At 49.9% G+C, this 21,717-nt stretch overlaps 2 protein-coding genes across 7 annotated transcripts in view; one reads left to right on the top strand and one right to left on the bottom strand.

Annotated features, from left to right (window-relative positions):
- Positions 1-19,253, bottom strand: part of SOD3 (superoxide dismutase 3) — a 97,575-nt gene extending 78,322 nt beyond the window's left edge. For 3 of the 5 annotated variants that reach the window (XM_063921792.1, XM_063921812.1, XM_063921828.1), the window contains exon 1: positions 18,769-18,926. Coding sequence is in view for 1 of the 5 variants with exons in the window: in XM_063921821.1 (XP_063777891.1) it covers positions 19,024-19,031 (8 nt within the window). In the remaining 4 variants the exon portion in view is untranslated. Of the gene's footprint in view, positions 1-18,768; positions 18,927-19,023; positions 19,113-19,163 lie in introns of those variants that run through there. The other 2 variants (XM_063921802.1, XM_063921821.1) reach the window with 2 other exon arrangements.
- DHX15 (DEAH-box helicase 15) overlaps positions 19,185-21,717 on the top strand; it is a 114,976-nt gene continuing 112,443 nt past the window's right edge. Inside the window, exon 1 of one of the 2 annotated variants that reach the window (XM_063921769.1) lies at positions 19,185-19,376. In XM_063921769.1, coding sequence (XP_063777839.1) covers positions 19,312-19,376 — 65 coding nt within the window. In that variant the 5' untranslated portion in view covers positions 19,185-19,311. Of the gene's footprint in view, positions 19,377-19,436; positions 19,610-21,717 lie in introns of those variants that run through there. The other variant, XM_063921779.1, reaches the window with a different exon arrangement.

Below are 21,717 nucleotides of genomic sequence, written 5' to 3'. Positions count from 1 at the left end.
CCTTAGGCATATCAAATGCCCTAGGCAATTGCCTAGTAAGCCTATGCCTATGGCCGGCTCTGTGTGAGTAAGCAGTCAGGTCCCATGCAGCTCTCGGGCTTCTTTTTCGCAGAAAATGCAACGCGAGTAGACCGCACAAGGAGACTGTGCTGATGAATTTTAATATATGTCACTTGTATATTTTGTGTGACTTAGTCTGTATACTGAGCAGAACAGAACTTGTATAAGAAAAAAGTCACGGCTGCTATATCGTAGCACTTTGCATACAGTTTCAGAGACTCAGTCGCATACAATATACAAGTGACATATATCACATTAGTCAGCACAGTCTCCTTGTGCATCCTAATCATGCTGCATTACAATTAAGGCAGCAAAACAAAAGCAAAACAGATACCTGTTGCTAGAAGATTATCATGCGACATGGCATACCAAGAGGGGCTGTTTGGTGTGACTGCAGCAAAGATGTATGAGGACACATCTGTAGATGGTTAACTTTGTTGGGATTTGGGTAAAAATAATTCCACACACACAAGACATGACAATGGGGGTCATTCTGAGTTGATGGCTCGCTAGCTAGTTTTAGCAGCCGTGCAAACGCTATGCCGCCGCCCACTGGGGAGTGTATTTTACCTTAGCAAAAGTGTGAACGCATGTGCAGCCGAGCTCTACAAAAACAGTTTGTGCAGTTTCAGAGTAGCTCTGAACCTACGCAGCGCTTGCGATCACTTTAGCCTATTCGTGTTCGCATTTGACGTCATACACCCGCCCAGCGAACGCCCAGCCACGCCTGCGTTTTTTCAGACACGCCTGCATTTTTGCAAACACTCCCTGAAAACAGTCAGTTGACACCCAGTAACACCCCCTTCCTGTCAATCTTCTTACGGCCGCCAGTTTGAAGGAAAACTTTGCTAGAACCTGAGCACAACCACAAAGAGCTTTGTACCCATACATCGCGCATGCGCATTGCGGGGCATACGTATGCGCAGAAATGCAGTTTTTTTCACCTGATCGCTACACTGCGAAAATCGGCAGCGAGCGATAAACTTGGATGACCCCCAATGTCCTTCTTATTATCACTGGCAAGAACTGTTGCAACTAGTGGCTGAGTTTGCACAAACCACATCCTTATCATCAATATCCTCATTTAGCATCAGATACACAAATATCTTTCTCATCCTGTTGCACTTCCACACTAACATCCTCAATTTCTATTTTACCATCTTGTACAGCTCATCCCCATATTTGCAGTGTGTGCAGAAATGGTGGAAGGACACCTCAAGTACAGTGTCAGTAAAGTCATATTTCCACATACAGTAGCTAACGTGGACACCCCTAGAATCTCCTCAGGGAATTGTGAACACAAAGTTTGTTCTTCAGCACTAGTGTTCTTCTTTTTAGGGGTCACTGATTTGTCTGTTTAAAAGGTGACATCTCTACTAGAGATCATCATATGAGGTTAAAGAAGATGCCTGACTGTGGGCTTAATTCAGACGTGATTGCAAAAGCAAAATCTTTCTCTAATGGGCAAAACCACGTGCTGTCATGACTGAGGTTTTGTGAACCCGGTATTAGTGAAGTCTGTGCGGGCGACTGGAGAGTTATATGAATACTACCACTGACCTGGTTTGGGAGTGTTGTGGACTCGGGGCTTCTTCCGGTGACTGGGAAGAGGAACCGCAGCAGAGATGGCCGAATCTAGGTTCTCCCCATGCAGGATTAGGTCAGCAGACAGGGGGCACGTGTGAACGCTGAAGGTCTCCTGAAAGACAGAACTGGAAAGGCGCTGATGAATCAGTGAAGAATACCAGGTACAACTGCGCTAAAGTGCACTGGATGCTTGGAGACACTGAGGTGCTAGGAGGCACGGAAGTGCGTAGAGACACTGGGGTGCTTAGAGACACTGGGGTGCCGGAAGCACGGAGATGCTGAAGCACGGAGATGCTGGAGGTATGAGGTGCTGAGGCACGAGGTGCTGGAAGCACTGAGGCACGAGGTGCTGGAAGCACGGAGGCGCTGAGGTACTAGAGGCACGAGGTGCTGAGACACGGAGATGCTGGAAGCACGGAGGTGCTGAGGCACGGAGATGCTGAGGCACGGAGGCACGAGGATCCGAGACACGGAGATGCTGGAAGCACGGAGATGCTGGAGGCACGAGGTGCTGAGGCACGGAGATGCTGAGGCACGGACATGCTGAGGCACGGACATGCTGAGGCACGGAGATGCTGAGGCACGGAGATGCTGAGGCACGGAGATGCTGAGGATACGGGAACTCTGGAGATCACAACTACAACAGCAATAAAGATGAACCACGGCAGCTGTGGTTTTCAGTTGAGACTATGGAATATAATACTGTGCCTTTAAGATGAACCACTGCAGCTGTGCCTTTACTTTGAGACTCGTGGAAATAGTGATCATGCAGACACTAAAGGCCTGCGACTCGGTCTGGGCGGGTTTATATCCAGTGTACACAACCGCAGCGTCTAAGCTGCGACCGAGTACCCTCGTGGTAGCGTCTGAGCCGGAAGTGAGGTCATTCAGTTCATGAAACGAGAGACCCGCGGGAACTGGCCATGAACTCGGAGGAGGGACGGCCAGGAGAGCGTCTGAAACCCCCTGTTGACTTAAACTCCCAGGATCGCGGCCTCACCTAGTCCTGGCGCCTATGATCCCCGGAGCGTAGCGCTGTCACACTCGAGATGTTCGGCGCATCAACACGCTGTTTGTAGTCTCCACCAAATCAGCGTAGCTGTGTCCTGACCCCTCTAGTAAGAGGAAGTCCATATACTCACTGTCTCCCCATGCTCCGGTCACAGCCTGGTAACGTCTGCTGGACCTGCTAGAACATCCGACACAGACGCCCGTCGAGACAGCACTGTACCGCGAAGGTAAGCGTTGTTGCGACCCGGTGGGGAGTTGTTGGAGCGACTCTTTCTAATACACGTTTAAGACGCTGTTAAGAGAAGTCGCTCAAACAAAAACAGTAAGTCTATAAAAATAAAGTAATGAAAACTTGAGGCTGCTTTCACAGCAGCCCTGTGACCATGCGGCTTCCTGCCGCACCAAGCAAAAAACTGATCTGACTGAGTCAGTGGGCGGGACTATATAGTGGAGGCCCCAATACATCCTGGGAGGCCAGAAAGCTTGTGACCGTGTTGGTGCCATTTTCGCTGTCGCTCGACAATATCCCAATGTTATCCTGTGGATAATCCTGTGGACCCAGCCAGAGAAAGTGATCATCAGTGGCAACCATACTTGCATACCTGACCCTCTCCATGAGGGAGAAAATGCTCTGTTCCTGGACTTTCCTGGTAATGTATGATTGCCATCACCTGTGGTGAGCTAGTTAATTGAAAAGAAAGGTGTTTCACCACAGGTGATGGCAATCATACATACCAGGAAAGTCCAGGAACAGAGTATTTTCTCCCTCATGGAGAGGGTCAGGCAGGCAAGTATGGTGGCAACACAAAAGTAAACCAAACAGTGTAACAAGGAACAGAGTTTTCACAGGAACTAGAGTATAAAGGTTACCTTTAGGGAGCTCAGCTTGAAGACTCACACATAGCTGTGTGACACAAGGAACTGGCCCAGTTTCCAACTCAGCCTCCTGACTTATACTTCCTGGTCCTTGGTGATTGGTGAGCAGGATTAGGTGATGCAGAGAGTCTCAGGCTGGCAGAGGATTGGACAATTCTGGATCAGGTGAACAGTCACTGTCATGTGACTACTCCAGACTAGGCTGTGATGTAGAATGAGGCCTAGCAGGCCGAGAGAACACTGAAGCCTGAACTTCATATTACTGAATTCAGCCTCACACAGGAGATCACCACAGGTGGAGCTAATTAACTATTACCTTTCAGGCAGAGAACTCAGGAAAACTCATAGTGCTGACAAGCTGTTTAACTCAGTGAGTAAAAGACACAGGATTCGGGACAGATGGCAGGGGTAAGTCACCAAATATGAAACCTACAGTCAGGATTGTGACAGTATCCCCCTCTTCAAGGGTGGACTCTGGACACCCATCTTGAATCTTAGAGGAACTTGAGAAATTCATACGGAAGAATTTAGGACCTTCGTTGATGCCTCTTCTTCTTACGGGAACATTTGGTTTTGACCAGGGAGAGTGGAATCAATGGAAACATAACCAACACTTAAATCAACAGGCTGTTGTCTTTGTACTGTTTTCCAATTCTTGGCATTCCTGAAATTCCTAATGTATTGGTTCATCAAGGCATTATCTTGCTCAGAAAGCGTTGGGTCAGAAAACAGAGCATTGGCTGAATGTTCTGAAGACTGAGTGGAGGATGAAATTGGACTCAAGGAAACAGATGCCACTGAAACAACATTAGACTGATGTACCCATTCAGACATTAGGTCAATAGCCTTGGTATTTTTCTTGACTTTAGATGCTACAGCAGAATTATCCCGACATCGAGAAGAAGAGGTATTAGAATTCCCCGCAGAAGCTGTGGACTCAGTGCTGGAAGACAAGGAAACAGAATCAGAGACAGACTGAAGTCTAATTTTAGAACTAGATGGTGGAAGTCCTTTACTGGGACCAACAGACAAAAGTTCTTTACTCGGACCAATGCTTGGAATCGGTTTGTGTCCAGATGAGTTTGAACAGACTGAAACTAGAGAAATCTTTGGCTGGACGAGTAGGACTGGATTGGATCCGAGGATACTTGAATTGGCTGGGGCTAAAGGAAACTGACCAGGCTGGTCCTGGAGTATTGCTGGACCGGCTGGAACTGGGACGGGCTGACCAGGCTGGACCTGGAGTATTGCTGGACCGGCTGGAACCGGGACGGGCTGACCAGGCTGGACCTGGAGTATTGCTGGACCGTCTGGAACCGGGACGGACTGACCAGGCTGGGCCTGGAGTATTGCTGGACCGGCTGGAACCGGGACGGACTGACCAGGCTGGGCCTGGAGTATTGCTGGACCGGCTGGAACCGGGACGGACTGACCAGGCAGGGCCTGGAGTATCGCTGGACCGGATAGAACCGGGACGGACTGACCAGGTGGAGCCTGGAATATAGCTGGACCGGCAGGAGCCCCCTCATCACGGGGCTGGGCTGAGGCAAGAACCCCCTCTTCACGGGGCTGGGCTGAAGCAAGAGCCCCCTCTTCACGGGGCTGGGCTGAAGCAAGAGCCCCCTCTTCACGGGGCTGGGCTGAAGCAAGAGCCCCCTCTTCACGGGGCTGGGCAGCACTCTGAAGTCTCTCTGGCTGGGCAGCACTCTGAAGTCTCTCTGGCTGGGCAGCACTCTGAAGTCTCTCTGGCTGGGCAGCACTCTGAAGTCTCTCTGGCTGGGCAGCACTCTGAAGTCTCTCTGGGGCTGGAGACACGGACGCCCCTCCTTGGGCTGAAGACACGGACGCCCCTCCTTGGGCTGAAGACACGGACGCCCCTCCTTGGGCTGAAGACACGGACGCCCCTCCTTGGGCTGAAGACACGGACGCCCCTCCTTGGGCTGAAGACACGGACTCCTCTGTTACTCTAAATGGCTTGAATATTCTTCTCTGGACACCCAACTCGGGATAAGGTCTTTTAATCACCGGACCCCAGTCATAAATTTGAGTCTCTTTCAGAGTAGCCATCTTGATACCCCTGTCAGCAGTAGCAGGATCGGCTACTGTGGATGACTTGTAGACATGAGCACTGTGAAACTGAGATTTGTCACCATTCCCTGGTTTACGAAGAATGCAATCTTTAACAAAATGACCGGAATTTCCACAGTAAAGACAGAGGTGTAGCTCCCTACGCCGCTGGCGTTCAGCTTCAGAGAGTTTGGGCCGTGGATAGCTCTGATGAACAACTTTTCCTTGCAAAGAGGAAGAGACTCTAATAACTGGATGGGACAAAACAGGATCAACAACGTTGGTAGTATTCCTGAAGAGATCAGGCATCACAGAAAGATTACTAGACAAAAGTTCTTGTAACTGTAATAACATCTGGAAGAAAATCTGCAGTTGGTCAGGAGTCTTAGTGCAGAAGGTCAGAGAATCTCTGGTGAAAGAATTCCGCTGCAAACACTGTGCTAATTGATGCTGAGTCGACTCCAAACCCTCCAAGCGTCCTGCAATATTGTTTAGGAGGTCCTGCGTCAGACAAACACTTTCGGCCGCGTCCATGTGGCCAGTTCCTACTGTCATGACTGAGGTTTTGTGAACCCGGTGTTAGTGAAGTCTGTGCGGGTGACTGGAGAGTTATATGAATACTACCACTGACCTGGTTTGGGAGTGTTGTGGACTCGGGGCTTCTTCCGGTGACTGGGAAGAGGAACCGCAGCAGAGATGGCCGAATCTAGGTTCTCCCCATGCAGGATTAGGTCAGCAGACAGGGGGCACGTGTGAACGCTGAAGGTCTCCTGAAAGACAGAACTGGAAAGGCGCTGATGAATCAGTGAAGAATACCAGGTACAACTGCGCTAAAGTGCACTGGATGCTTGGAGACACTGAGGTGCTAGGAGGCACGGAAGTGCGTAGAGACACTGGGGTGCGTAGAGACACTGGGGTGCGTAGAGACACTGGGATGCTGAAGCACGGAGACGCTGGAGGTATGAGGTGCTGAGGCACGGGGGTGCTGAGGCACGAGGTGCTGGAAGCACTGAGGCGCTGAGGCATGAGGTGCTGGAAGCACGGAGGCGCTGAGGCACGGAGGTACTAGAGGCACGAGGTGCTGAGACACGGAGATGCTGAAAGCACGGAGGTGCTGAGGCACGGAGATGCTGAGGCACGGAGGCACGAGGATCCGAGACACGGAGATGCTGGAAGCACGGAGATGCTGGAGGCACGAGGTGCTGAGGCACGGAGATAACTGAGGCACGGAGATAACTGAGGCACGGAGATAACTGAGGCACGGAGATAACTGAGGCACGGAGATAACTGAGGCACGGAGATAACTGAGGCACGGAGGTACTGAGGCACGGAGATGCTGAGGCACGGAGATGCTGAGGCACGGAGATGCTGAGGATACGGGAACTCTGGAGATCACAACTACAACAGCAATAAAGATGAACCACGGCAGCTGTGGTTTTCAGTTGAGACTATGGAATATAATACTGTGCCTTTAAGATGAACCACTGCAGCTGTGCCTTTACTTTGAGACTCGTGGAAATATGAACGTTATGGTAAGAACTTACCGTTGATAACGTGATTTCTCTTATGTCCACAGGTATCCACAGGATAACATTGGGATATTGTCGAGCGACAGCGAAAATGGCACCAACACGGTCACGAGCTTTCTGGCCTCCCAGGATGCATTGGGGCCTCCACTATATAGTCCCGCCCACTGACTCAGTCAGATCAGTTCTTTCCACAGCGATTATAGGCAGGAACATTAGGTAGAGACCTGTACAGGCGATAAGAACACACATGCACACCCTTCCATACAAGAAGGAAGAGGTTTTTAGTGTTTGTCTAGATCCTCAAATCAGATGCATCCGGGTGGGATCCCTGTGGATCCCTGTGGACCTAAGAGAAATCACGTTATCAACGGTAAGTTCTTACCATAACGTTCATTTCTCTGGCTGGGTCCACAGGATTATCCACAGGATAACATTGGGATTCCCAAAGCCATTTTAGTGGTGGGGACGCTCCTGATTGCACAGGAGGACCTTTCGCCCGAAGTCTGCATCATGAGAGGCAAAAGTATCCAAGGCATAATGTCTGATGAATGTGTTTATGGAAGACCATGTGGCTGCCTTACATATCTGTTCTGCTGATGCACCCTGTTGTGCTGGCCAAGAAGGACCTACCTTACGTGTAGAGTGTGCAGAGACATTAGCCGGAATAGGGAGATCTGCATGAGAATAAGCTTCAGATATTACCATTCGGAGCCATCTCGCCAGCGTCTGTTTACTAGCAGGCCAGCCTCTCCTATGGAATCCGTAGAGGATGAAGAGGGAATCTGTTTTCCTGATGGCACTAGTACGATCTATGTAGATTTTTAAAGACCGGACCACGTCCAGTGACGCTTCTCCCGCAGATAGTCCCGATACCTGAAAAGCTGGGACTACAATCTCTTCATTCAGGTGAAACTTTGACACCACCTTTGGAAGATAACTAGATCTCGTTCTGAGAACTGCTCTGTCTGGAAAAAAACTTAGGAAAGGAGACTTACATGATAATGCTCCTAAATCTGACACTCTTCTGGCTGACGCCATTGCCAGTAAAAAAAGAACTTTAACCGTTAACCACTTAAGATCTGCTCTCTCAAGTGGTTCAAACAAAGGACCCTGGAGAAATTTAAGAACTAAATTCAAATCCCAGGGAGCTGCAGGAGGAACAAATGGAGGTTGAATATGTACTACTCCTAGGAAAAAAATACGTACATCCTGTAGGTCAGCAATCTTCTGCTGAAACCATACAGTCAACGCTGAGACTTGCACCCTCAAGGAAGCAACCTTCAACCTCTTATCCAATCCTGCCTGCAGAAAATCCAAAATTCTAGCTACTTTAAAAGCTGTTGGATTGTAATTTTTTCCAGAACACCAATGAATATAGGCTTGCCATATTCTATGATATACACGGGCCGAAGAAGGCTTTCTTGCTCTAAGCATGGTTTGGATTACTTGCTTTGAAAATCCTTTAGCCTCTAAGATAGAGGTTTCAACAGCCACGCCGTCAAAGACAGGCGATCCAGATGACTGTGACAACAAGGACCCTGCATCAACAGATCTGGACGTTGAGGGAGCAGTATCGGTGCTTCCACGGACATTCTCCACAGATCTGTGTACCAATGCCTTCTTGGCCAAGCTGGAGCTATTAGAATGATTGCTCCTTTTGCCTGTTTTATCTTTCTCACTACTCTGGGTAACAGAGATATTGGAGGGAACAGATATGCCAGCTGAAACCACCATTCTACTGACAGTGCGTCTACCAGGACTGCTCCTGGGTCCCTTGTTCTTGATCCGTACCTCGGAACTTTGTTGTTTAGACGAGACGCCATAAGGTCTATCTCCGGTAGACCCCATCTGTTCACCAGTGTCTGAAACACTTCTGGGTGTAGTGCCCATTCGGTTTCCTGAATGGTGTGCCGACTGAGAAAATCCGCTTCCCAATTTAGTACACACGGGACAAATACTGCTGACAATGCTGGGAGATGGAGTTCTGCCCACTTTAGAATGGGAGTTACTTCCTCCATCAGACTCTTGCTGTGAGTCCCTCCTTGATGATTTAGGTATGCTACTGCCGTCGCATTGTCTGAGCGGATCTGGACTGGTCTTCCTTGTAGATTGTCCTTTGCCTGAACTAGGGCCAAGTAAATGGCTCTTATTTCTAACAGATTTATCGGCAGGCGACTTTCCCTTGCGGTCCATTTTCCCTGGAACCATAGGCTTCCGAGTACCGCCCCCCAACCTTGCAGGCTGGCATCTGTCGTCAGGACTTGCCACTCTTTTATCCAAAAGGGTCTCTCCTTGTTTAAATGGTCTGTCTGTAGCCACCATGCTAGAGACCTTTTTACATTTACTGGAATCTTTATTATCTGCTTCTTTATTGTTTGATGATTTCCGTTCCATTTTGTCAAAATGAGATGCTGCAATGGTCTGGAGTGGAATTGCGCATATTCCACCATGTCGAACGTTGATACCATCAGACCCAACAGTCGCATTGCTGCATGGACTGACATTGTCTGGGCTTGCAACGCTTCCTGAGCCATGACCTGCACCTTGACTATTTTCTTCTCTGGTAAGAGAACTCTCTGTAGGTCTGAATCCAATATGGCTCCCAAATGAACCATCCGTGATGAATTCAGGGACGACTTCTCCCAATTTATGAGCCACCCGTGTCTCTGTAAACAAACTATCGTCTGTTGGAGATGGCTCAACAGTAAATCTTGCGACTGTGCTAAGATTAATAGGTCGTCTAGGTATGGGAATATCCTTATCCCTTGTTTGCGCAGACAAGCTGCCATAACCACCATGATCTTGGTAAACACCCTGGGTGCTGTAGCTAGCCCGAAGGGCAGAGCTTGGAACTGGAAGTGTTCCTTGAGGATGGCAAACCTGAGGTAACACTGATGTGATAGTGCTATAGGCACATGTAGGTAAGCATCCCGCACATCCAGAGATACCATATAGTCTCCCGGTTCCATAGCCAACATTATGGAGCGTAACGTCTCCATGTGGAACTTCGGGATCCATATGTAATTGTTCAACATCTTCAGATTTAGAATTGGTCGATATGACCCATTTGGTTTCTGGATTAGAAACAGATTGGAGTAATACCCCTGTCCCTTTTGTGATGGAGGTACTGGGACAATCGCACCCGACTGCAGTAATTTTTGGACTGCTTCTTGCAGGGCATTGGCCTTCGACTCTATACGAGACGGGCTGGTGCAAAAAAATCTTTGAGGAGGCTGCCTCCTGAATGGGAACCCATACCCCTGAGATACTACCTTCTGCACCCAGGCATCTGTTGTTGACTGTTGCCATGTGTGTGCAAATTGCAGGAGTCGGCCCCCAACCCTGGAATCCTCCAGGCGGAGGCCCGTCTCTTCAGGCTGAGGGCTTTTGTTCAGGTTAGGAAGCTGGCTTTTTGCTAGCCCACTGCTTCTTACCCCTGGATTTAAACTGGGGTTGTTTAGGCTCCTCTTTACCTTTCGCTTTGCTTTGCCAGCGAAATGAGCGAAATTTTAAACCCTTGGACTTAGGGTTGTAGGTAGCCGGAAATCTGACCTTCTTCGATTCAGCCTCTGACTCTAGGATATCCGATAAAGGTTCTCCAAATAATATATTACCCATGAAAGGCAATGCTTCCAATTCCTTCTTGGACTCCGCATCTGCCTTCCAGGTCCGTAGCCAGACTGCTCTGCGAGCGACTACTGCCAGGGCTGAAGCTTTAGAAGCAACAGTGCCTACATCAATGGCTGCTTCTTCTAAATACTGGGCAGATTGTCTTAAACGGCAAAGACGATCCTCTTGCTCCCTAGTAGGAGAGGGGGATGTCATTCTCTAGTTCCTCTATCCATTCGCCCATTGCCTTTGCTACCCAGGCCGAAGCCATAGCAGGTCTTACCACTGCACCCACAAGAGAAAAAATATTTTTCAATAGGCTCTCTACCCTCCTGTCTGTGACATCATTCAAAGAGGTAGATGACAGTGGCAAAGCAGATTTGTGCACGAGTCGCAGAACATGTGCATCTACTTTTGGAGGAACTTCTCTCTTCGAACAATCTCCAGCAGGAAATGGATAATAAGAATCCCATCTCCTAGGAATCTTATACTTTTTACCGGGCGCTGCCCAAGACTCATCCATCATTTCCGTCAACTCCTCTGACGCTGGAAATTCAGCTTTCACTGACTTTGTTCGTTTGAATACAGGTGCTTTTGCTTTTAACGCTGTCTTGGCTGGTTCTTCCAGAGAACGCACAGCCTTTACTGCATTAATGAGTTCAGCTACATCATCTGAACTAAAGCTCTGCGACTGATCATCATACAGAGTTGAATCTATTGTTTCCGCATCATCATCCGATGTATCCTCTTGTGTAGTCTGCCATACAGACGTATCTGTCTTAGTCTTACCTACCCCTTGGTTGCTTGTAGAGGCTACTGGAACCAAACCATAGGAAGGGAGCTGCATGTATGGGTTCATAGTGTAACCTAACCCCTGAGGTGGTGCTACTGGAGCTAACCTGTCCGCTATTGAAGACAGAGTCTTTGCGAACATATTCCATGGTGGCTCTACTGGAGGTTGAACTAACTCCTGTTTTTTACTTCGCTGAAAAGCGAAACAGTTTGCACACAAACCCTCATAAGTGACCAATTGAATCATATCAATTACCCCTGACTTACAAGATAAGCATGTTAGGGCTGTAGGAGTGCTTGACAAATTCTCCTCATCACTTTTGCCGCTCACAGACATTTTTTCTGATATTGACTACACAATTTTGTGACTGAACCACACCCTATAATCAGTATAAAGAGGTGAAATCAATCTGACCACAGTGCACCTGATTTGAGGGTCAGAACAGGACTGACATTACACAGAAAAGTCAGCACACATACTAGCAGTCAGTCACATGTTAAAGCATTAGACATTGTCATATGAGAATACAACCTCCATAATAACTTATACATAAGTAGGAAATTTGTACTTCTGTTTAACTGGTTCTTTTTCAACATAACATGCAGAAAACACAGTAATATACAGGTCTCATATGCAATAGGTACTAAAAATTAACAGTGCACACTAAGGGGTATATGCAATTGCGGTCGAATTCCCGAAATTGTCGAATTTCGGGTCATTTTCGACCAAAAAAAAAAAATCGCCTATGCAATTCAGTGCTTTCCGACCAAAAAACGGACTTTCAAAATTCGACTTTTTGAAATTCGACTTTTTGCAAATTCGACTTTTCTGCAATGATACAAGTGCTGCAATTCGACCAAAGCATATTCAATTCAAGTTTGGAAATTCGACAGCAGTGCTTTTAGACAGCAAATTCGTCATTTTCAATCCGCCACACTTTGGAGGGTGAAAACAAATAAAAAATTTTTAAACATGTTTTTTTTTGTGTTTTTTTTGGGGGGAATAGCAGATCTATTTATATTAGAAGGGATTAGGTACTTTTTTTTGTTTTTTGGAGGCACAAATATTATTTATATATTTTTTAAAATATTATTATTATTATTTTTTTTTTTAATGCTGGAACGGTGAAATCATAAAAAAAAATGGCGTGGCGTGTTTTTATTTGGGTATTTTTTTCCCAGTAGTACTACAGGTACCAGCGGACCCGTTTTTCTCCCGCATGCTGGTACTTGTGGTTCTCCAAGTACCAGCTTGCGGGGGAGGCTTGCTGGGACTTGTAGTACTACTGGAAAAAACAATATCTTTTTATTATCACAAAAGGCTATCAGCCCCCCCCATCCGCAGCCCATTGGATGGGGGGGGACAGCCTCGGGCTTCACCCCTGGCCCTTGGGTGGCTGGGGGGGGGGGGACCCCTTGATTGAAGGGGTCCCCACTCCCCCAGGGTACCCCGGCCAGGGGTGACTAGTTGGATATTTAATGCCACGGCCGCAGGGCACGGCATAAAAGTGACCCCCGGCTGTGGCATTATCTGTCCAGCTAGTGGAGCCCGATGCTGGTGTTAAAAATACGGGGGACCCCTACTCTTTTTGTCCCCCGTATTTTTGGCACCAGCACCAGGCGCAGAGCCCGGTGCTGGTTTTAAAAATACGGGGGATCCCTGGCCAATTTTTCCCCTGCATTTTTAGAACCAGGACCAGCTCGATGAGCCCGAGGCTGGTTATGCTTTGGAGGGGGGACCCCACGCCATTTTTTTTCCGGGTTTTTCACGTTTTTTTACCGGTTTTTTAAAATCGCGGCAAAATCCGCCAAATCGGCCGATTTTCGCCCGCGACTCTGGCGAATCCGTTTTTCATTGAATATGGTGAATTCCGGAAGCCACCTTCCGGGATTCACCTGTCGAATTGAGTCGAATTAAAAAACGGCGAAAATTGCCGCGAATTCGACCGCAATTGCATATACCCCTATGAAGTAGAAGGAATTTTTAGTACTGTATACCCTGCCTCCAGGGAGCGGGATACAGGGAGACTCACCACACTTCCATATCCAAGCAAAGACGCTCGAAAGACGCTGAGTGGATTCAGACGCTACTGGTGTACACTGCCGCTCTTGGTAACTGATAACGGACACGGACGCTCACCAACGGACACGGACGCTGAGCGACTCCACGTGCATGCAGACACTAAAGGCCTGCGACTCGGTCTGGGCGGGTTTATATCCAGTGTACACAACCGCAGCGTCTAAGTACCCTCGTGGTAGCGTCTGAGCCGGAAGTGAGGTCATTCAGTTCATGAAACGAGAGAACTGGCCATGAACTCGGAGGAGGGACGGCCAGGAGAGCGTCTGAAACCCCCTGTTGACTTAAACTCCCAGGATCGCGGCCTCACCTAGTCCTGGCGCCTATGATCCCCGGAGCGTAGCGCTGTCACACTCGAGATGTTCGGCGCATCAACACGCTGTTTGTAGTCTCCACCAAATCAGCGTAGCTGTGTCCTGACCCCTCTAGTAAGAGGAAGTCCATATACTCACTGTCTCCCCATGCTCCGGCCACAGCCTGGTAACGTCTGCTAGAACATCCGACACAGACGCCCGTCGAGACAGCACTGTACCGCGAAGGTAAGCGTTGTTGCGACCCGGTGGGGAGTTGTTAGAGCGACTCTTTCTAATACACGTTTAAGACGCTGTTAAGAGAAGTCGCTCAAACAAAAACAGTAAGTCTATAAAAATAAAGTAATGAAAACTTGAGGCTGCTTTCACAGCAGCCCTGTGACCATGCGGCTTCCTGCCGCACCAAGCAAAAAACTGATCTGACTGAGTCAGTGGGCGGGACTATATAGTGGAGGCCCCAATGCATCCTGGGAGGCCAGAAAGCTTGTGACCGTGTTGGTGCCATTTTCGCTGTCGCTCGACAATATCCCAATGTTATCCTGTGGATAATCCTGTGGACCCAGCCAGAGAAAGTGATCATCAGTGGCAACCATACTTGCATACCTGACCCTCTCCATGAGGGAGAAAATGCTCTGTTCCTGGACTTTCCTGGTAATGTATGATTGCCATCACCTGTGGTGAGCTAGTTAATTGATAAGAAAGGTGTTTCACCACAGGTGATGGCAATCATACATACCAGGAAAGTCCAGGAACAGAGTATTTTCTCCCTCATGGAGAGGGTCAGGTAGGCAAGTATGGTGGCAACACAAAAGTAAACCAAACAGTGTAACAAGGAACAGAGTTTTCACAGGAACTAGAGTATAAAGGTTACCTTTAGGGAGCTCAGCTTGAAGACTCACACATAGCTGTGAGTGTGACACAAGGAACTGGCCCAGTTTCCAACTCAGCCTCCTGACTTATACTTCCTGGTCCTTGGTGATTGGTGAGCAGGATTAGGTGATGCAGAGAGTCTCAGGCTGGCAGAGGATTGGACAACTCTGGATCAGGTGAACAGTCACTGTCATGTGACTACTCCAGACTAGGCTGTGATGTAGAATGAGGCCTAGCAGGCCGAGAGAACACTGAAGCCTGAACTTCATATTACTGAATTCAGCCTCACACAGGAGATCACCACAGGTGGAGCTAATTAACTATTACCTTTCAGGCAGAGAACTCAGGAAAACTCATAGTGCTGACAAGCTGTTTAACTCAGTGAGTAAAAGACACAGGATTCGGGACAGATGGCAGGGGTAAGTCACCAAATATGAAACCTACAGTCAGGATTGTGACACGTGCATTGCAGATGGGGCAGACATAACATTTGCAGAGAGAGTTAGATTTGGGTGGGTTATATTGTTTCTGTGCCGGGTAAATACTGGCTGCTTTATTTTTACACTGCAATTTAGATTTCAGTTTGAACACACCCCACCCAAATCTAACTCTCTCTGCACATGTTATATCTGCCCCACTTGCAGTGCAACATGATTTTGCCCATCAGGTCTGAATTAGGCCCAGTGTTTGGCCCCAGTTTCTGCAATAGGCATTCTTCTAGTGCAGGGCTGGCCAAACCGCATACCCTCCAACATGACCCGCCCCACTAGGTACAAAATGCTCTGTTTCTTGACTTCCCTCTTAATTTATTATTGCCATCACCTGTGAAGAAACAGCTTTCTTATCATTTAACTAGTTCAACACAGGTGATGGAAATCATAAATTAAGAGGGATGTCCAGAAACAGAGCATTTTGTACCTAGTGGGGCGGGTCATGTTGGAGGGTCTGAAACCGGTCCTCGAGATCAACCAACAGTTCATGTTTTCCAGGCCTCCTGGACATCTGTAGAATTGTCAGTTAGGAATGAATGCAGCACATCTTAATTAGTAATGATTACACCTGTGCACCAGCTAGGTGGTCTGGAAAATGTGAACTGTTGGTAGATCTCGAGGACTGGTTTGGCCAGCCCTGTTCTAGTGCATAAAATAGCAGTAGCACTTGCAGAACCACCCCTTGCAAACAAAGGCCATGACCTGTGTCTTTTTTTTTGCCACTGCATGTGCTGTATAGTACAGTATGTTTGCAATTTTATGTTTTTTGGCAGTAAATTTTCCCTTTACCACCACCTTTAGTAGATTGTGGCTGCAGCCACAGCACTAGTACTGGGTTACTGCTCCTGCTCTTCTATTGATTGAGCATATATATATTTTTTTAATACACTGCAACTCACAGCGATTCTAGTAATGGTGGCACACTGGCACCTAATGAACGTTATTTTTGACAGATTTATTTTTAATATTTTTAACACTGTGTCTGCACTGAACACGCACCCTTCACTGACACAGTCACAGCAGTGATGCAGTTCACAGCCCTTCACCGACAGCCTGACACAGTCACAGTAGTGCTGCAGCCCACAGCTGTTCACTGACAGTCACAGCAGTGATGCAGCTCACAGCCCTTCACTGACAATGTCACAGTAGTTATGCAGCACACAGCCCTTCGCTCACAACCTGACACAGTCACAGTAGTGCTGCAACCCACAGCCATTCACTGTCACAGCAGTTCTGCACCATATAGCCCTTCACTGATAGTCTGACACAGTCACAGCAGTGATACAGATCACAGCCCTTCACTTCACAGTCACAGCGCAGCAGTGCAACAGTATTGCTGCAGCCCGCAATACTTCATTGACACAATCACAGTGCTGCAGCCCACAGCCCCACACCCAACCCTCCAGTGTCCTGTGTGAAATAGCACTCAAATCACCAAGGGAGGAACTATTGTAGAATAAAAAAAATGCGCTATCCGATGCCAGGAAGATGACGTTTTGAAATCTAAACCTACTGGCCAAAAACGGAGCCCAGGCTTGGAACTACTCAGATACTGCAAATTTGGGTGGGTTCAGTGTTAAGAAAATCAAACCAGCACATCTCTAGTTGGTAATGACCTGTTTAATTGGGATCAGTATGATACCCCAGCTGTCGGAATCCCGGCTGTCAAGAGACCAACACCGGGATCCTGGCTGGCAGGATCCTGGCTGGCAGGATCCTGGCGGCGATCGCAGCGTGTTCCCTCACGGGCTCGCCACATCTTGCGCCCGGTGGTGACCAAACCATCACACACAGTGTCGGTATCCTGACAGCCGGTAAATTGACTGCCTCCCGTTTAATGTACCCCATTATCATCTTTTATGGACTATAGGGTTCACCAAGAACATACTACCAAATAGTACATTTTTTGTCTTTGACAGTAAAAGGTGTAGTCAGGAGCACTGATAGGGCTAAAAGGTGGGCCTCACAGTTTTGACCCATCTTCCCATCCTCCAACCTATAAGTCACTGCACTTTTTCTATCCCCCACCTTCACTGGGGCCCGTCACCCACAGCAAGAATGCCCAACGCTGGCTAAATGTAGCAATGATTTTTTGATCATGGTTTTAGGCACTTTTACGCCATAACACCTTTGATGGTGACACCTTTATTGGCAATCCCTAACTGGGAGAGATGTATTACACCATAGGTTCTCGTCCTCGGGTCTCCTCACAGAATCGCAAGTGAAATAATTACCTCCACCTTTGGATCTTAAAATGTGTCAGTAAGCAATGGCCCTCATTCCGAGTCGTTCGCTCGGTATATTTCATCGCATCGCAGTAAAATTCCGCTTAGTACGCATGCGCAATATTCGCACTGCGACTGCGCCAAGTAATTTAACAATGAAGATAGTATTTTTACTCACGGCTTTTTCTTCGCTCCGGCGATCGTAATGTGATTGACAGGAAATGGGTGTTACTGGGCGGAAACACGGCGTTTCAGGGGCGTGTGGTTAAAAACGCTACCGTTTCCGGAAAAAACGCAGGAGTGGCCGGAGAAACGGAGGAGTGTCTGGGCGAACGCTGGGTGTGTTTATGACGTCAAACCAGGAACGACAAGCACTGAACTGATCGCAGATGCCGAGTAAGTCTGAAGCTACTCTGAAACTGCTAAGTAGTTTGTAATCGCAATATTGCGAATACATCGGTCGCAATTTTAAGAAGCTAAGATTCACTCCCAGTAGGCGGCGGCTTAGCGTGTGTAACTCTGCTAAAATCGCCTTGCGAGCGATCAACTCGGAATGAGTGCCAATGAGTACACCTGTGCACCTGCTGGGTGACCTGGAAAACTTGAGCTGCTCAGGGTCCTGAAGACCGAAATTGAGAACCACTGCATTACACCACAGATATGCAACCTGTGGCACTCCAGCCTCTGTGGGACTACACATCCAAGCATGCACTACCACAGTTTAGCTAGAGTATGGTAAAACTGTGGCACAGCATGCTGGGACGTGTAATGCCATAATAGGGGGCTAGAATCAAGTTGGAGAAAGGACCTCTGACATCAGGGGGAAGAGCCACAACACCAGGGGGGGAGCTAGGCCAGCGGGATAGTTATTCTACTATCCATGCCACCAACTACTCCCTTTAGAAACCTGGAGGCGAGTGAAGCGGAGCGAGCCGAGTCCGAAGCGTGGCGAGCGTACATTTTGAGTACCCTGTTCGGGCATGGCTCCTCCTCCTGGTGACATAGCTCCTCCTCCTGGTGACATCAGTGGTCCCTTCTCCAACTTGGTTTTTGAACTAACAATAATAGGGGGAGCGCCACAAGTTACCTACCTGTGTAATACATACCCTCCAACATTTGACACAAAAAAATTGGTACAAATGAGAAAAAGGGGCGTGGCCACGGGTAAAGGGGACGTGGCCAGGCCCCTTTTCCTATACTTTCAATGGAAGTTGGAGAGCCAAAAATCAGTACAGAGTAGACCACAAAAAAAAGGTACTGTACCTATTAAAAAGGTACAGTTGGAGGGTATGGTGATATCCCTTCTAAAGAGAAGTGATGTTGCCCATAGCAACTAATCAAACTATATAGAAAATAGCTAGAAACTGATTAGTTGCCATGGGCAACACCTGCTTTTGTCCTCTTTAGAAGGCTAGATACATCTTCCAATGGTAAGGCACCTCCTGTGACACAGAACGACCAGCAGCAGCGGTGCGCCGTGACGTGAGACGCAGCAGCAGACGCAACAGTCTCCCTCACCCTCCCATGGCGCAGTGACGTCACACCCTTGCACGTCCGCCTGTGGGATTGGCACATGGATGCTCACCGCCCGCGACATGCTCCATGTTACAATCGTCCAATCGCGTCTCCTCTTGGTTTTTTGACGTCAGACCACTTACCAGGCCCCCTTCCCCCGCTGCCGTCTCTGCGCAGGCGCTGTCACATCTCTCTTTTGCGCGGCCTCCTCAGCCCCGGCGTATAGTATAGGACATTCCCCGGCCCGGACACGTGACCCGGCAGGCGGCCTGTGGAGCGGGATCACCGACCATGTCGAAGCGGCACCGGCTGGATCTGGGCGATGACTATGCCACGAGCAAGAAGAGAGGCGACGGGTGAGCGTGGGGGGAAGGGCGGGAAGTGTCTGTCCTTTGTCCGCTGCACAGCATGGCGCCGGCCTGGCTGTAACAGGAGGAGGTGTACTGGTCAACCCGCACACAGCGAGGCCCGCACTGTGGACAGAGAGCAGGGCTCGGGGACACGGCAGTGGGGAGATTTCTCTGCCCGCTGTATAGTACGCGATGCGTCCCGCACTGTCTGCGGGGAGAGGGCCCCGGTGCCGCAGCAGGTGAGGGGATTGGGTTTGGATGTGAATTAAATTGTTGGGCAATGCAGCGTTGTGTCTGGGTTCAGAGCTCCCGCTCCTGTGTCTCCCGCTGCTGGTGGGCTGCATGGCTTGGTTGGACACTGTTATATGTAGAAGGTCTGGGGTGTGTATGGTGGTGCCGGGGGAGGGGTTTGTGTGGCAGGGCCTTCTGGTAACAGGGGAGGTATGTGTGCCACATGCCTAGGGGTGGCAGTGCCTCCTGGTGCCATGATGTGTGTGTAGTGGTGCCTCCAGGTGCCAGGGTGTGTGTGTGGTGGTGCCAGGGGGTGTGTGTGTGTGTGTGTGGTGGTGCCAGGGGGTGTGTGTGGCGGTGCCTCCTTGTGCCAGGAGGGGTGTGTGGCAGTGCCTCCTGGTGCCAGGGGGTGTGTGTGTGTGGGGCAGTGCCTCCTGGTGCCAGGGGGGGTGGTGCCAGGTGTGTGTGTTGGTGCTTCCTTGTACCTAGTTTGTTTGTGGCAGTGCCTCCTTGTACCAGGTGTGTGTGTGTGGCGGTGCCTCCTTGTACCAGGTGTGTGTGGCGGTGCCTCCTTGTACCAGGTGTGTGTGTGTGGCGGTGCCTCCTTGTACCAGGTGTGTGTGGCGGTGCCTCCTTGTACCAGGTGTGTGTGGCGGTGCCTCCTTGTACCAGGTGTGTGTGGCGGTGCCTCCTTGTACCAGGTGTGTGTGGCGGTGCCTCCTTGTACCAGGTGTGTGTGGCGGTGCCTCCTTGTACCAGGTGTGTGTGGCGGTGCCTCCTCGTACCAGGTGTGTGTGGCGGTGCCTCCTCGTACCAGGTGTGTGTGGCGGTGCCTCCTCGTACCAGGTGTGTGTGGCGGTGCCTCCTCGTACCAGGTGTGTGTGTGGCGGTGCCTCCTTGTACCAGGTGTGTGTGTGTGTGGCGGTGCCTCCTTGTACCAGGTGTGTGTGTGTGGCGGTGCCTCCTTGTACCAGGTGTGTGTGTGTGGCGGTGCCTCCTTGTACCAGGTGTGTGTGTGGGGCGGTGCCTCCTTGTACCAGGTGTGTGTGTGTGGCGGTGCCTCCTTGTACCAGGTGTGTGTGTGGCGGTGCCTCCTTGTACCAGGTGTGTGTGTGGCGGTGCCTCCTTGTACCAGGTGTGTGTGTGTGGCGGTGCCTCCTTGTACCAGGTGTGTGTGTGTGGCGGTGCCTCCTTGTACCAGGTGTGTGTGTGTGGCGGTGCCTCCTTGTACCAGGTGTGTGTGTGTGGGGCGGTGCCTCCTTGTACCAGGTGTGTGTGTGTGGGGCGGTGCCTCCTTGTACCAGGTGTGTGTGTGTGTGGGGCGGTGCCTCCTTGTACCAGGTGTGTGTGTGGGGCGGTGCCTCTTGTACCAGGTGTGTGTGGTGGTGCCTCCTTGTACCAGGTGTGTGTGTGTGGGGGGCGGTGCCTCCTTGTACCAGGTGTGTGTGTGGGGCGGTGCCTCCTTGTACCAGGTGTGTGTGTGTGTGTGGCGGTGCCTCCTTGTACCAGGTGTGTGTGTGGCGGTGCCTCCTTGTACCAGGTGTGTGTGTGGCGGTGCCTCCTTGTACCAGGTGTGTGTGGCGGTGCCTCCTTGTACCAGGTGTGTGTGTGTGGCGGTGCCTCCTTGTACCAGGTGTGTGTGTGGCGGTGCCTCCTTGTACCAGGTGTGTGTGGCGGTGCCTCCTTGTACCAGGTGTGTGTGTGTGTGGCGGTGCCTCCTTGTACCAGGTGTGTGTGTGTGTGTGGCGGTGCCTCATTGTACCAGGTGTGTGTGTGTGTGTGGCGGTGCCTCATTGTACCAAGTGTGTGTGTGTGTGGCGGTGCCTCCTTGTACCAAGTGTGTGTGTGTGTGGCGGTGCCTCATTTTACCAGGTGTGTGTGTGTGTGTGTGTGGCGGTGCCTCCTTGTGCCAGGTGTGTGTGGCGGTGCCTCCTTGTGCCAGGTGTGTGTGGCGGTGCCTCCTCGTACCAGGTGTGTGTGGCGGTGCCTCCTCGTACCAGGTGTGTGTGGCGGTGCCTCCTCGTACCAGGTGTGTGTGGCGGTGCCTCCTCGTACCAGGTGTGTGTGTGGCGGTGCCTCCTCGTACCAGGTGTGTGTGGCGGTGCCTCCTTGTACC

This window comes from Pseudophryne corroboree, chromosome 1, assembly GCF_028390025.1.
Source record: "Pseudophryne corroboree isolate aPseCor3 chromosome 1, aPseCor3.hap2, whole genome shotgun sequence".
Classification (NCBI taxonomy): domain Eukaryota; kingdom Metazoa; phylum Chordata; class Amphibia; order Anura; family Myobatrachidae; genus Pseudophryne; species Pseudophryne corroboree.
This window is presented reverse-complemented; position numbering and strand designations above follow the sequence as displayed.